The following is a 14,121-nucleotide window of genomic DNA, read 5'->3' on the forward strand; positions in this document are numbered from 1 at the left end:
TGAATATTAATACATACTATCTTTCGATTCTGCATCTTTACATTATTTCAAACAATAACGAATCACTCCTTATCTAATTCACAAACTAATTCCATCCCCAAATTCCGCATCATCCCTTCAAACCCAGCCTCCTTCCACCCACTCAGATCCCTCTCATCCAACTGCACCTCTTCCACCTCCGACGACACTCCAACAGGAAACCCAGTAAACTTGACCGGTAATGCAGGCGCCGTCCCAACAACCCTCATCCGCAAGCCCGTCAAAACCCCTCGCAGATGATCAGCTGCCTTCCCCCCACCCCGTCCTCCATACGAAACAATCCCCGCCGGCTTCCCCCTCCACTCGAAGAAGAGATAATCGAGTGCGTTCTTCAAACTTGCCGGGATACTCCAGTTATACTGCGGCGTGACAAAGATAAATGCATCATACTGCTGTACTACCGCAGACCACGCCCGTGTGTGCGCTTTGCTGTAGTGCGGAGTGGGGTCTGCTGGCGGTAGGCCGGCGGGGATGACAGATTCGTCGTAGAGGGGTAGGGATTGCTTTGCTAGATCGAGGATTTCAAAGGTTATGTGACGCGGGTCTGTATCGGTTATTTCACTGTGGTTTGTTGGGATCGTCGGGTCGGAGGTTAGTACGTCATAGACATACTGCGTTACGGCAGGGTTGAGACGCGGACTGCGCGTGCTGCTGGTAACTATGGCGACACGTTTGGGAGCCATTGTGTATTGGTTTTGACTGAGAGGATTCATTTTAGTGAGAGATTTGGAAATTTATGGGAGCTTTTATAGAAGGTAGAAGCTGTTTTCGGGGCGGACATAGTAAGTAGTTCGGAGGTCGGAGATTAGAAACGTTGGAACCTGGACGCTTTGACTTTTATAGTTCTATAGCTATTTTTTATCTGTTCTTACATTCAAGGACTATTGGAATTTAAATAGTACATGTTAACATTGAGATAGTATATAACAGAATAGTGGGAAACATCGGAAAGCCACACACATTCTGGATTTTGAATAAAACAACCACGATTGAACAGCATATAAGACATGGAGTTACTGGCTCCTATACATTCCTCTTCTTCAATTCCAAGAATCAGAAATATATACCAAGTATCAAGCGCAAGACATAAAGCAATGGGTCTGCCCCTGTGTGCCTATCTTTTCCAATGCGGGATCTGGTCTCCGCAACCAATTAGCCAGCATGTTGGTACAATGATCAACATGTTCTAGATCGCTAAGCATATTATCCAGACGATCACCACGCATGTGGACATCATGGCCTCGTCGAAGGAGATACAGACAATGGACCAGATGCTCACGGACAGCAGTCCAATAAAAGTCCGGGTTATTACCGAGCTCAGTGTAATCCTTCATCTGCTGTGTGGCAGCCTCATCGTAGAAATAAACAAACGGCTTGCCCTTGTTGAAGTGCGCAAACTCCTTCGTGAAGTCATGTGGACATTCTTTGTGTAACCAACAGCCAGCAAGAGGATCGTAGGCGCAGCCGAGGGCTTCGGCCTCCTTGGTTGAGTTCCCGCACGAATATCTTACTCGTGGAGTTGGTGGCAGGCACTGTCGTTTGCCTTCGAGTGATTCTGGGTATGCTAGGGAGTCAGAGGCTGGCCCTTTAACGACAAGGATCTTGCGGAATGGTTCCACTGCGATGGCCGTGATTACGGCCATCAATAGGAGTAGCAGGACCATGAGCAGACCAGTGATGGTGATTGTGGTGAGGTTTCGTTTCATAAATTGCTGCAAGCCCCGTCGGGGAGATCTGTTTGTGATGGTGGCATCGCTGTCGCCATCAGCATCCGCTTTGGGGACGGGGTGGTAGTCGCGAGAAAAGGGTTTGTCCATCGTGGCAGAGTTAACGAGTGACGATGTGGTAGTTTTTTGTAGGATCGTAGAGAAGAGACAGATCTCCTTTCTGAGGACGATTCCCGTAGTTGCACAAGATGCTTATTGAGATTGTAGTCTTATTCATGTCGAAGTCGAGACAAAGAGTAGACAGGCGAAGTCTATAGATGTCTCGATGTAGATATCAATAAGACTCGGAAGAAATAAACCAATCATGTCATATCTGGGCGAAGAGTTCAATGAGTGATGGAGGAAAATTCATCCAAACAAAGAAACCACAGAAAACCCACCATTTCACAACCCAACCGTCCTCCCCTCCTTGATATATAGTAAGTTCGTTCCTTTTACTCTGTACAGAGTACATAATTTATGAATATTAAATAATTACATCAGGGCCTCGGTCATAGATGAGGCCAACCCTATGAGCTTAACAACTGTAACTCCGCTATGCGCCCTGCGATATCTATCTCCATGGACTTTGAAGGGCGCTTCATACCTTTACATAAATGTATTGCTAAAAGACTTTGTAGAAGATATCTGCTAGATTGAGCACTATGTTCCATTATCTATCGACAAATTCATCTTATGGCACATTCACAAATTCCCGAAAAAGATGCACAAAAGCAAATTACAACAAGAATGAAAAAAGCAAATGTACAAAGCTGGCACAAAGCTAACCAGACTCTAGCGCTATCACTAATCTAGACGACAAAGACAGTCTGATTGAGAGATTCCAAAAATGCAGAAGGACCGGCCTGTAATTGAACAAAATCAGTATACTTGAATTTCAGCAAATGTAATAAATCAACCTACACCAATCAGAGCCGCATGGGCGATATTAATCTGGCTTTTACCAATGGTAGCTGATGCTGGAACGGTGACTGTGAAGTTCTCATATGGGGGTAGGCTGGGCTCGTAGTATTGAGGGTTGAAAGGCCCGTTGTATAAAATTGTTCCGAGAACCTCGTCTGCGTCTCTGCAAGGCGAGGATTTACATGAGGAGAGGCCGATTGCTACACCCATCTCCTTGGACGGACTTAGAGAGTTCTGGATAATAGATTAGTAAAACGGATTGCGAAGTTGGAAGAGCTATGTAGCCCGGACTCTGGAACTTACAGGGCGCTGTACTTGGACGACGACATCCTTTCCAGAATTAATTCTCTGATCCTCGACGGGTAGTCCGATTGTAGCTCTCTGAGCAATGGCTACGGCGATGAAAAGGACGATGGAGAAGAAGGACTTCATTTTCATTGATTGGGCAGAGTTGTAGAGTGGGAGATGTGCTGGAAAGGTGATAAGATGATATAAGATGTTCTGTTGTATGGAGAAGATGTAGTGCGAGGTATTTATATACTCAAAACCTGGATAAACAGCCCTAGGAGTGATCCTTGGGATTCTAAAAGAGTCGAATATGACGATTGGTCTCTATGCAAGTCTCAGATACATTTCATCGTGAAACCCATACGCCATGGACAGCCGTAGAGTCACCTTGCATATCGAAATAAGCAAGCTAACTAGGGTTTCACTTCAAACGGTCAACTCAGGCTTGATTTCAAATCTGTTCCCTACATTACTGGTGGGTTCTAGTGGGGTTCTAAGGGCTGATGGTGCATACATTGTAGGGAGTATGGAGTACTCCGTAGCTGTCTCACATATGAGCCCATGATATTTCTTGAACTAACCAAGATTTATGATAATATATGGCCTCTTAATGCATTACTCAACTGAGAATTCCCCACAGCTCCCAGAATAGAACAATCGCTAGGACCGATAAATAAGGCGTCCCTTAATCTAAGGCTGAACAGAGCAAATTCCACTGCATATGCAAACGCCAGGCCCAAATTAGAATCCTCATACTGATATGATGATTTCTAGTTAGAACCTTATTGTTGACTGCTTTTTAACATGCTCCAGCTGTCCAAATTAAATCAAGTTTTCTGTCTCTCTGCTTTAAGCTTGCGACATCCCTTATTTTCCCTATTGCCCTTCAAATTGTGGCAATTTCATGTCCGACATCGGGCTAGTTGGGTTGGAAATCAACCCTTGCCTCGTTCCCATAGGTTACGGGCCATGTAGACAAATCACATTGGCTTTTGTCCATGAAATTCAACGGAACTCTTCCAGGGCATATTCTTATTACTCGTCAATCGTAAGGCAAGATCTTCATTGATGAAAAAAACTATCATGCTATGTACTCTTCCTCCTTCGCATCATTTCCCTCCTTTTCATCGTTCTTGTCGTCCTCCTTTTTCCCGCATTTGAACAGAGAATGAAAGAATAAACACAAATTCACTCAATAGAAAAAAGAAACCTTAGCTTCTTCATGACAAGCACACTAAAAGTTAAACCTTACCGGATTCTTCAACGCCCGTCTACCTCTCTGACAGTCAATTCATCTGAGATTGCCTGTTTTTCTTTCTCTGCCTCAAGAGCCGCTGCCATTCGGGCCTGTTTTCGCCTCCACTTCCTCTTACGCTTCGTGTTCTGTGGGTTTCGATAACATTCCTCAATAGGATGTCTCGTCAGACGCTGATGGAAGGGGCAATACTGCTTGGGAAAATTTTCAATTTGCTTCAAGTTGGCAACAGCAGTATCTAGGCTACCTAGGGATGACTGTGGGCTTCCTAGTCGGCATGCCTCAAACTCCAGGAAATCATCAAAGGCTTCATCGAGTATTGATGACGGTAGAGACCCTTTACCAAATTGAAGCGACTCAATCCATGGGATGGTGTTCGGGTTAGCACTGGCTGCGGCAAGGAACTGATTCAGGAGATAGACCGTGGGAATATCTGGGCGTCCAAATGCCTCTTTCATCTCCTTTAGAGCTTGTTTCCAGGCTTGCACAAATGCGTTTGGTGAATTCGACGAGTAATACACCGTGTGAAGCCAGTTCATGTATTTGCGATAAGCGACCAGACAGTCATGGGGTTGGGTATCTGGAATATCACCAGGCTCGCCGGAAAAGGAGGCTGTGAATGGACCGGAACTGTGGTAAGCAGTGTTCAAAGGGGCTGGAACAAAGAATTGAGGGCCATAAAGCGAGGGGTCTACGACCGGTGGGCCATATGGGGGAGGGCCCGGTGGATAAGGATCAAACGAGACAGGGTAAACTGGCGGCGGTCTTTGTAAGATGGGACCATAAGAAACGGGGCCGACGGACGTAGGACCGTAGTACACAAACCCGAACTGAGGTGGAGCTGGGGCCTCGGTAACTGAAGTCGGGTTCAAGAAAACAGGTTCGCCCTCAAACGCAGCAGCGGGATCCCCTATGCCGGAAGGGAACATCCCGACTTCAGTTGATGAAGCAGTGGGTGAGGTAGCCTTAGTGTTATCCTCAATCCAGTAAATTTCGTTGAGTAAAGATCACAGAGCTCGATAGACGTAGCTTGAATGCTAAAAAGGACACAGCGGAAGTGGTTAATTTGCAACTTGTACGAGTAGATGGAAAGAAGTTGACAAAGATAAGTCGGACGATAGGAATATATGCTTTTTTGGCACATCGATAGATACCCGGTGAGGTTAAACAGTGCGTTGTTGGGGTGATGACAAGGGAAAGTTGGTAGCTACTGTTGGATCCTCGTTTATATGTAGCATCACCGCCTATAATTTGACCTTTTACCTGGGTAGCAAAGGTGATCGAGATCGAGTCAATTAAAGTGAGACATTAGGTACGCTAAGAGCTCCAGAAGACAAACATGACCTCAGTATTACCTTTAAACACATGATGATCACAAAGGTGTAATTTGCGTATAGCTTAGAGAGAAGTGAGATAAATCTCAAAGCATTCTATAATGGTACGAAAGAAATTCGAAACCAATCTGACGTTGTCCCCGAAGAATTCTACCGCCCTGTAGGATAGGCAAAGCTCGACCAGGCGCCTAATATATTCTTCTCAGTACTATTGAGGGACATGTCACGGGTTTATCATGTCATCTTCATTTTCTCCAGGGCAGACTTAATTCTGAGATCAGAAAAGTCATTGATATTAATGTCAGCTAGCAAACATGTCCTTTGTCCACTTCGTCCACCCTATTTCCGTATGTGTGGGTCCTACTATATTTTGTATTTTGTGCTTCCCGGGCTCATTTGACCAACTGACCGATGCCAAGAACGAGTCCCAGCACGAGGTCGTTCCTGCATGTCGCCAACCCAACAATGATTCGAAGTACGAGTACGAGCCTTCTTCTCCGCAGCCAGCTCCAATGCTATAGTTCGAAGACCTATTCTTCCAAGTACTGCTGTTGGGCCAACTCGAGTGCGATTTTCTTTTAGGGAGACTTCTCAAGTTTCTTCTCGCAGAGGGGGCCTCTAAGGATACGACTCCCATTGTCGCCCTCAACTAAAGGTTACTCGCATTATGTTTGTTCTCTGGCTTGAGAAAGAATCTGGATTCTTTTCTTCCCATAGAAACAGGTCACATCTTGGCATTAATGTCCACTGTGCAAACTTTGATCATATACAGCGGCAATCGGGGCTAAACTCGGGAGATGTCCCATTTGCCTTTTCAATGGTAAAAAGGTTGACAATTGCTCCGGGGAGATGACAGTATATCCCTAAACTCTACTCTGTTTTGAAATGGTAAAGATATTCCGGGTACGGAGTACTGACACTGATAATTCTAGAAGCAATGCCAGCCAATCTCTCAGCATTGTGCTTTGGGCAAATATGGTATAAACTTATAACTATGGACCAGCGGCTAAGGTAATCATGTGGTTCTCCCGTTGGAGCTCCGGCTAAAATCCGAGATCGCCTTTGTGTGATTGTATATTATGCCTTCTGTAATTTGCGCCAGTTATGTGAGCATATCATGAAATAATAATCTCGATCTACCAATTCGATCTCGGACCATTGAATTGTATAAATGAAGCCAATGAGCCCCGGGATATAGTCCACGCCTCGAAACACAGGGCTCCGTGACTGACCCAGAAAGCCGTTCAGCTGGTAGGGGATTGCCCAGGTACTGGGTCCGTGGAAGGGGTGAAAATCGAAAGCCTAGTAATGTGAAATGAGCTATTACTATGCAGGATTGAGAGTGCCAATGTACTTCAGAGACCTTGGCATTTGACATCCATGGATGTCTCTAAGCCGAGTTACGCGCATCGGGCAGCTGCAACTATCGGATAATGTTGATCGGCATGAACTTCCAGAAGGATCAATTCCCGAGGCCTGAGTTAAATTAATTTCCAAGGTTCCAAGCGGTAGAACCCATGGTTCCTCATAAACTATAAGGTACCTTGTAATATTTGATTAAATCTTGAACTAAAGAGATTTAGTGCCATTAAAAGGTCTAGGGTCTACTAATTAAAAGTAAAACAAAATGCAAGATACACTGGAGAAAGATCAGAAGATAGCTAATATCTAATATACGTCAAACAAATTCCCATTTGAAAGCCACATGGGAAAGAATGGGGTGGGACCTACCGGGATCTGATAGCCAGCCATTTTGGCACGTTCCAACCCTCTCCACATCATGTTATGGATGTAATATTTTCTATTTCTTATCATGTCAGAGTATATTTAGTATACATACTTTTCTAATACAATTCTATCAAACATGCAACTTTTGTTCCTGGTCGATCTTTTTCTGAGGGGATCCGCCCGATCGTTACGCCTATCCCACCTTAGCTCTATAAAACTGTCGGAATGAACCCTTTTCCTCCTCAAGATTTCCAGGAGTGGGTAGATCGACGCCAAAGCAACCTATCTGCCTCCACCGTGTCGTCTTCATCAACGAGTATCCTCTTCTCGAGCCCTACGACATCTCCAGGGTCCAGCTCGAGGAAGCAATCCTGGCAGTTCTACGATGATGTCGTGCGGCTCGAGCTGACTCCCTCTGTGCAAATGTCTGTTCTCTGAGAGAAAGGTCTATTCAGGCCATGCGCTGACTTGTTACTAGTTCCTTTGTCAAGAATGGCCAGTTATTCAAGTTGAAATACAAATTCATTGATATCTGCAAGGATTCAACGGGCGCATTGAGGTGTCTCGAACTCGGGGGAGGATTAGGCCAGCAGACACCTTTTGTCCACACCTGTGAGTTGGCTAGCATATCTTCGAAGGATAACATGCTGATCCTTCAAATCATCGATTAGTCTCCAATACAAAACTGCCAGTCCCTCACCTAGAACATCCGAAATCAGGCGCCGATTACCCCCTCCGCGTGTCCTTCATGGATCAGCAAACCGTGCAAACGGCAAACACGATATTCATGACACAGCTATCATATAAATTTGATCACTGGGATGGTACGCGACCGATAAAGCTTGGAGGGTAAACATTTGCTTACATCTACAGATTGTGTACGATTCCAAGAACTGCTACTTGGCTCCAAGTTGGTATTTATCGGCGGCATGGCTGAGGCCAAATCTAAAGGCCGAGGTGAAGAGTGCATCAGCCAAAATCTTCGTATCCTTCGCGGGCATAACGGGAAACGTGTGATGCTATTCTTTGCTAACTCACAACGGAGAGAGCTCAAACGATACGTTTCCATTCCCCGTGAGTTCACTTCTATCCGGACCGATCCTCTGTCACAGTGACCTTGCTAATAATCCGACTAGTGAACTGTATTGGGGCAATTAAACCCCCAAAGAAGGCTGGGCGACCAGCCATAATTGATCTGAATCCGAACTTCGATATTCTGTCTCAAATGAGGAATTTTACGATTCAGTTTCTTGACGATGATGGTCAGTTACACATTTAAGTTTCTATGGGCTATCACTTATTCCTTTCTAGATTGCAGAGAATTTTGTCAGATGTTATCATATGACCTGACCATTGGATGAATAGTTCATGGTGGACAGATCCCATATAATCCCTCAATCTTATGACGATGATGAATTTTTGCATGGAGTTGGGCAAATTGGGGGCTAGATATCACATAATACCAATATACCCGGGCGTTTTGCGGATAATTGCACGTGGAATAGATCAATGGAATTGAAATTTTCAAATTAGAAAAAGAAAAAAAAAAAAAAAGTAAAGTAAAAGGGCTCATTTTAAGCCAAGATAGAAATATAATACACAAAATGTCAAAGTTCCAGATGTCTTATAAAAACGAATAACCTTTCCTCGTGGGTATAGATGTCGACAAGTCAAGCACCAGAAACGCCGCACGTGGAGAAAACAACTCCAAAGCTTTGGCCCGTTCCAAGGTTTGCCTTGCATTAGCGCGTGTAGGGATCAATTGGAACCAAAGTTACTTTACGCCCCTCTAATCTACTTCCCCTCTATATTGTAATCTATTATCTTCTATCTGCTCATACTCAAATGTAGGATCTTCATCTTTCAATTTACTACGATTCACAATGGGCAAGTTCCACGCCCGGTTGTATAAAACCGACCGTGCTCGGGACTTTGACCACGAGCAGGTATGGACTTCCTAACACCCATGGCATGCAAGATTGTTAACAGTTTTATAGGATCGATATGTTCGCATGCGACAGATTTATGAGACTATCGACCGGCAAGGCTTTCAATGGATTGTTGTGCTGGTCGCTGGTCTTGGGTTCTTCCTCGATGGTTACACAGTACGTTAGCCCACGTTCCAGGACATATTGAAGTTTTGTTACTTGACCCATATATGGCAACTACTAATACTTGATATAGTTATTTGCTAGTAACATTGCCCTACCGATGATCTCCTATGTGTACTGGAGAGACGAAACTGCCTCGTTACGACTCACATGCATCAATATCGCAACACTTGGTGGAACCCTGCTTGGCCAAGTAGCATTTGGGTTCCTAGCCGATAAAAATGGGCGGAAGAAGATGTACGGTGTTGAATTGGTACTCCTTATTACAGCCACTCTAGGTGTGGTCATGTCCTCGACAGGTGTAGAAGGCAGCATGAACGTCTATGCGTGGCTTGTTTGGTGGAGAATCTGTGTCGGTATTGGAGTGGGTGCGGATTATCCACTCAGTGCAGTGATCACATCTGAGTAGGTTGATCTCAAAATCTTCAATTGCGGAGAGACTGACTTTGAAATGTCAGATTTGCCCCGACTAAACATCGAGCTCGCATGATGGCCGCGGTCTTCTTCATGCAGCCACTCGGTCAGATTGCAGGTAACATTGTCGCAGTGATTGCGATCGCGGTGGCTCATGGTAATACCGCTCCGGGTGAAGACATCACCCGCACTGTTGATATAATGTGGCGCTGGGTGATCGGTATTGGAGTTGTGCCTGGTGCAGTCGCTACTCTTTTCCGATTCGCCATTCCAGAAAGCCCTCGCTATCTAGTCGATATCGTGGACGATCCCGTCACTGCGGAGTTTGATGCGACCACACTTTTCAGTGATACGCCCGGTATGATTGACTCGGTGAGCTGGGGAAACACTACTTCATGCAGTGCCGGTGGTGGGATTCAACTACCCCCGATTTCATCCATTGCTAGCAGTGCAATCTCTGATGATGAAGACGATGATGAGTTCACCCGCCTACCCCCCGCAACCCTCAACTCTCACTGGCGGTTGGCACGTACCGACATCGTGCGGTACTTCTGGACAGAAGGGAACTGGCGCAGCTTGGCTGGTTGCTCTCTCGCATGGCTCCTTCTTGATTTTGGCTTCTACGGTATTGGATTGTCGAGCCCTCAATTCTTAGCCAAAACGTGGGGCGTACTTCATATCTCCAAGCCGGCACCGACCTGGATGACCAACGACACACCAAATGCCAATGTCTTCGATATGTTCATGGATACCTCTGTGCGTGGGCTGATTGTGCTCAATATCGGAAGCTTCGTCGGTGGCATAATGCTCATTATCTTTGCACATAAACTCGATCGTGTTGCACTACAGAAGTACATGTTCCTTGCATTGGCGGCTCTGTTTATCGCCCTGGGAACCATGTTCGTCTGCCTTTATACCGGTCCTCCTGCTGTGGTGGCATTGTATATCGTTGGTCAAGTCATGTTCAACTTTGGTAAGTCAAACTCAGCCCTGATACAACGCATCAAGCCATTCTAACCAACTACCCGCAGGCCCGAATGCAACAACCTACATGATCCCCGCCGAGATATTTCCAACCCGATACCGCGCGACATGTCACGGCATCAGCGCTGGGGCTGGAAAACTGGGCTCTATTCTCGTCCAAATATTCTCAGCATACTACCACTTTGGCTCAGGGCCGGGCAACGAATCAACCCGCAAGCACGGCATTGTTCTCCTTGTTTTCAGCGCCTGCATGGTCTTGGGCGCAGCAGTCACGCACTTCTGGATTCCACCTATTCAACAAAAACGGAATGGCAAAACTAAGCTATGGGGTGGTAAACCAGAGACACTTGAAAGCTTGTCTCTTGGCCGAATGGGGCGCAAGAGTCGAGATGCTGATTGTCGGAAACGGACATCACGGCATCGGGCGCTTTCAATGAGTGCCTAGTTATTTGTCTTTATATCTTTAATCTGTATAAATTTTAATCACATATTATTTGCATTGGGAAGTTCCAGCTCCATGAATATAAACCTCCATGAATATAAACCAATCGCTACTTTCAACCACTGAAATCAACGTTATAAATGCATTCAAACTCGAGAGAGGTCACCATCAAGCAACCGCCTTGTAGCCACCTCATCAAGGTAAAGTGCAACATCGATTCCCTCATCTTGAACCCCACTATCCATCACCTGGATACACCCATCCATCTTGGGCATAATAGCGTGCACGTAACGTGGCTTGGCCCCACCCACAAAGTCTACCTCGTACAACTGCAGCCGCAACCACGACGTGACAATCGTATGCTCGGACCCCAAGAAAGCCTGCCACAGCCGCTGCGGCGACACCTCATGTGCAGCATCATGCAACATCGCACCAATAGCATCAGTCGTAAACCCCTTCATCGTCTCTCGGATCCGACTCGCTGTATCGCCTAATATTTCCTGGCATACCGACGAAGCGGGTCCACCGACATGGGTTAAGAACAGCGGGGATCCGATGAATGTCTCAGGGAGAGCGGGCGAAACACGTGGTCGTGCGCCGAGGCTCAAATTCATATACACGGGTCTAGAAGACTCGGCGTACCCGCGTGCTCGCGTAATGGCTACCCACAAGTGAGCGAGTAGAGCGTCCAGCCTAGAGATATCACGTCGACTCCCTGGTGTATCGAGGGCGGTAGCTTGGAGTTTTCGTAACTCTACACCTGTGAAGTGTAACTGTGTGTATCTGACTTTTTTCGAGAAATCCCATGAAGCCCATGGCGCTGCTTCTGAGGGCGAGACTCGTTTTTGGTCGATTTCTGCAGGCGGCTTAGAGTTCTCTGTCGTTGGTATTAAAAATGACGGGTAACCCTCTGCGGCGTAATCCCACCAGCTATACCTATGTAAAGGTAATTTCCGGGCGGTGCTCACAAGCGCTTGGTCTGGCTCGGGGCTATCGATATCGCCCAAGGCGCAGCTGTCCAGCAGCGCGGGATCGAACACCGGTTCGCCCATTAGCGATGATTTGGGCTGATTTCCAAATTGCTTTTTGCTGTTATATGTCCACAGATGCACGAATACCATCAAAGACTGTGCGTCCGCTAGACAGTGCGCGAGCTTAATTCCGATCACATAGCCTCCTTCCTGGAGAAGACTTATCTGGACTTGCATCCCTGGCAAACCCACATAGTCGCGCAAATTGGCGAGTGCCAATGGGTTGGATGATATGAAGAGACTTTCTTTGAAGTTGTCGCCTGCCCATGCTCCGGGTTGAGAACCGGTGGTTGATGAAGCCCGTTCCTTTGATGTGGGGACAATTTCATCTGCTCGAAGGGGATACTCAATTACTGTCCATTCAACGCCTGGGTCGGTATCAGTCCCATACACAATTAATGGGCGATTGAATCGTTCTGTGTGGTTTCCTTTCGGGTTGACAGGTGCCCATTGTAGTTGGCCTGCCCATTGAGGGAATTTTGATAAAGTTTCAATGAAGGAAGCTCGCAGGTAGTCGATTAAGGTCTTCTGATCTAAGTCCGCAGGTTGGTCGAAGATCCAAATTCCGCCTGTTGGGGAAAAGCGTGCAACTGTTGCGTCGAGGATGGACAGGGGTGTTGATGTCGGTGCTGACTGGTGGGCTGGTCGCAGCCTTGTGGACTCGATAGTGGTCATGCTGTATGTGTACGTAAAATATTTTTGGCTGTGATTCCTAGACTAATCTCATCCATTTTATCTTTCTGACTTCATGAGTCAACATGCGTCACTATGTGACACTGTGCGTCAGCCCCACGCTAACTTCCTAGTTAATTGAACTAATATAGAAGAAGAGCCTGACTCGCTCCATATCTTTTAAGGTATAGCTAGTTCCAGAGGACTTAGGTACAGCCCCGACTCTGCCCCTCAAACTGTACCCAATCCTTTTGGAAGCCGCATAAGTGGGGAAACGGGAAATCGTGTCGCGTGCCCACATCTGTATCTAATTCATACAGGTCACACACGAATTAGGAACAATCCTAAATAGCCGACGATCTGTCACTGCTGGAAGGCATCCATCGACCAACTTGTGAGCAATTTCTTGGGCGCGGGCATTTGAGTAGTGTGTCTCCTAGTGCAAACATACCCCTCGAAAACAAGATCGGTACTGCATTTGCGACTCTAGGTCTTTCCCAATCTCTGTCATAGCCACTCAAACAGTGCCAGAAATGAATGAGCACGTCTTCGCCTTCGAGATTCATTGGGCAGAACTAATTGTGACCAGCGGCTGTGGGCGTGACATTCTTGTACTTGCGATACATGGCATCACTTGCAGTCCTCCGAGCAAGGCGTATTCTAGGGGTAGGCCGAGCCCTCGGCCTGTATTGGCCTGATAACATAGCATTAGACGGGCGCTCGTCCGATTGGCGCTGTAGTGATAGAGATTTCGATATCAGAGCTCTAGGGGGGTTGATCGGAGTAATTCCGAAATTTTGAACAAAAAGATGGGTCAGGCGATGTGGCCAACTCACGCCATTATGCGACCATTTAGCTTCATGGATTGAAGGTAGAAATGTGCATGTACGTTGTAGACCTCACAGGCGTCTACACTACACTAGAAATAATAAAAAAAAACGAAAAAAAAAGTAGTGCATCATCCGTGAATCGAACACGGGCCTCGTCGATGGCAACGACGAATTCTACCACTAGACCAATGATGCTAGTTCGATGTAATGGGGTCCACTATTATAAAATATATGTCTATTATCATCTTCCAATTCTTACTACTTAGCAACGAAAGCAATCATCCAATTTCCTTCGCTGAACCCCCCTAGAGAATTGGCATTCTGTTTGGAAAATCAATGCATAGCGGAGGAGAGAACCTAATT

General features: G+C 46.3%; 7 protein-coding genes across 7 annotated transcripts; 2 read left to right on the plus strand and 5 right to left on the minus strand.

Annotated features, from left to right (window-relative positions):
* Positions 1-62: 62 nt before the first annotated feature.
* Positions 63-722, minus strand: PGRI_038780 (flavin-dependent quinone reductase; the record flags this gene model as incomplete). Its single annotated transcript, XM_040791591.1, has 1 exon — positions 63-722. The coding sequence occupies one exon, from the start codon at positions 720-722 to the stop codon at positions 63-65; it is 660 nt and encodes a 219-aa protein (XP_040645668.1).
* Positions 723-1,112: 390 nt separating this feature from the next.
* On the minus strand, positions 1,113-1,856 carry PGRI_038790 (uncharacterized protein; the record flags this gene model as incomplete). Its single annotated transcript, XM_040791592.1, has 1 exon — positions 1,113-1,856. The coding sequence occupies one exon, from the start codon at positions 1,854-1,856 to the stop codon at positions 1,113-1,115; it is 744 nt and encodes a 247-aa protein (XP_040645669.1).
* A 701-nt stretch (positions 1,857-2,557) lies between these two features.
* PGRI_038800 (uncharacterized protein) lies at positions 2,558-3,107 on the minus strand (the record flags this gene model as incomplete). Its single annotated transcript, XM_040791593.1, has 3 exons — positions 2,558-2,611; positions 2,670-2,903; positions 2,973-3,107. 3 exons carry the CDS (start codon positions 3,105-3,107, stop codon positions 2,558-2,560), a joined length of 423 nt encoding a protein of 140 aa, XP_040645670.1.
* A 1,110-nt stretch (positions 3,108-4,217) lies between these two features.
* Positions 4,218-5,141, minus strand: PGRI_038810 (uncharacterized protein; the record flags this gene model as incomplete). The annotated part of the gene is made up of 1 exon (XM_040791594.1): positions 4,218-5,141. One exon carries the CDS (start codon positions 5,139-5,141, stop codon positions 4,218-4,220), a length of 924 nt encoding a protein of 307 aa, XP_040645671.1.
* A 2,358-nt stretch (positions 5,142-7,499) lies between these two features.
* On the plus strand, positions 7,500-8,553 carry PGRI_038820 (uncharacterized protein; the record flags this gene model as incomplete). The annotated part of the gene is made up of 5 exons (XM_040791595.1): positions 7,500-7,699; positions 7,753-7,886; positions 7,946-8,098; positions 8,148-8,348; positions 8,411-8,553. 5 exons carry the CDS (start codon positions 7,500-7,502, stop codon positions 8,551-8,553), a joined length of 831 nt encoding a protein of 276 aa, XP_040645672.1.
* A 604-nt stretch (positions 8,554-9,157) lies between these two features.
* PGRI_038830 (phosphate transporter) lies at positions 9,158-11,228 on the plus strand (the record flags this gene model as incomplete). Its single annotated transcript, XM_040791596.1, has 5 exons — positions 9,158-9,220; positions 9,272-9,379; positions 9,459-9,790; positions 9,844-10,772; positions 10,831-11,228. The coding sequence occupies 5 exons, from the start codon at positions 9,158-9,160 to the stop codon at positions 11,226-11,228; spliced, it is 1,830 nt and encodes a 609-aa protein (XP_040645673.1).
* A 143-nt stretch (positions 11,229-11,371) lies between these two features.
* Positions 11,372-12,931, minus strand: PGRI_038840 (transferase family protein; the record flags this gene model as incomplete). Its single annotated transcript, XM_040791597.1, has 1 exon — positions 11,372-12,931. One exon carries the CDS (start codon positions 12,929-12,931, stop codon positions 11,372-11,374), a length of 1,560 nt encoding a protein of 519 aa, XP_040645674.1.
* Between the last annotated feature and the right edge of the window lie 1,190 nt (positions 12,932-14,121).

This window comes from Penicillium griseofulvum, assembly GCF_001561935.1.
Source record: "Penicillium griseofulvum strain PG3 chromosome Unknown contig_86, whole genome shotgun sequence".
Classification (NCBI taxonomy): domain Eukaryota; kingdom Fungi; phylum Ascomycota; class Eurotiomycetes; order Eurotiales; family Aspergillaceae; genus Penicillium; species Penicillium griseofulvum.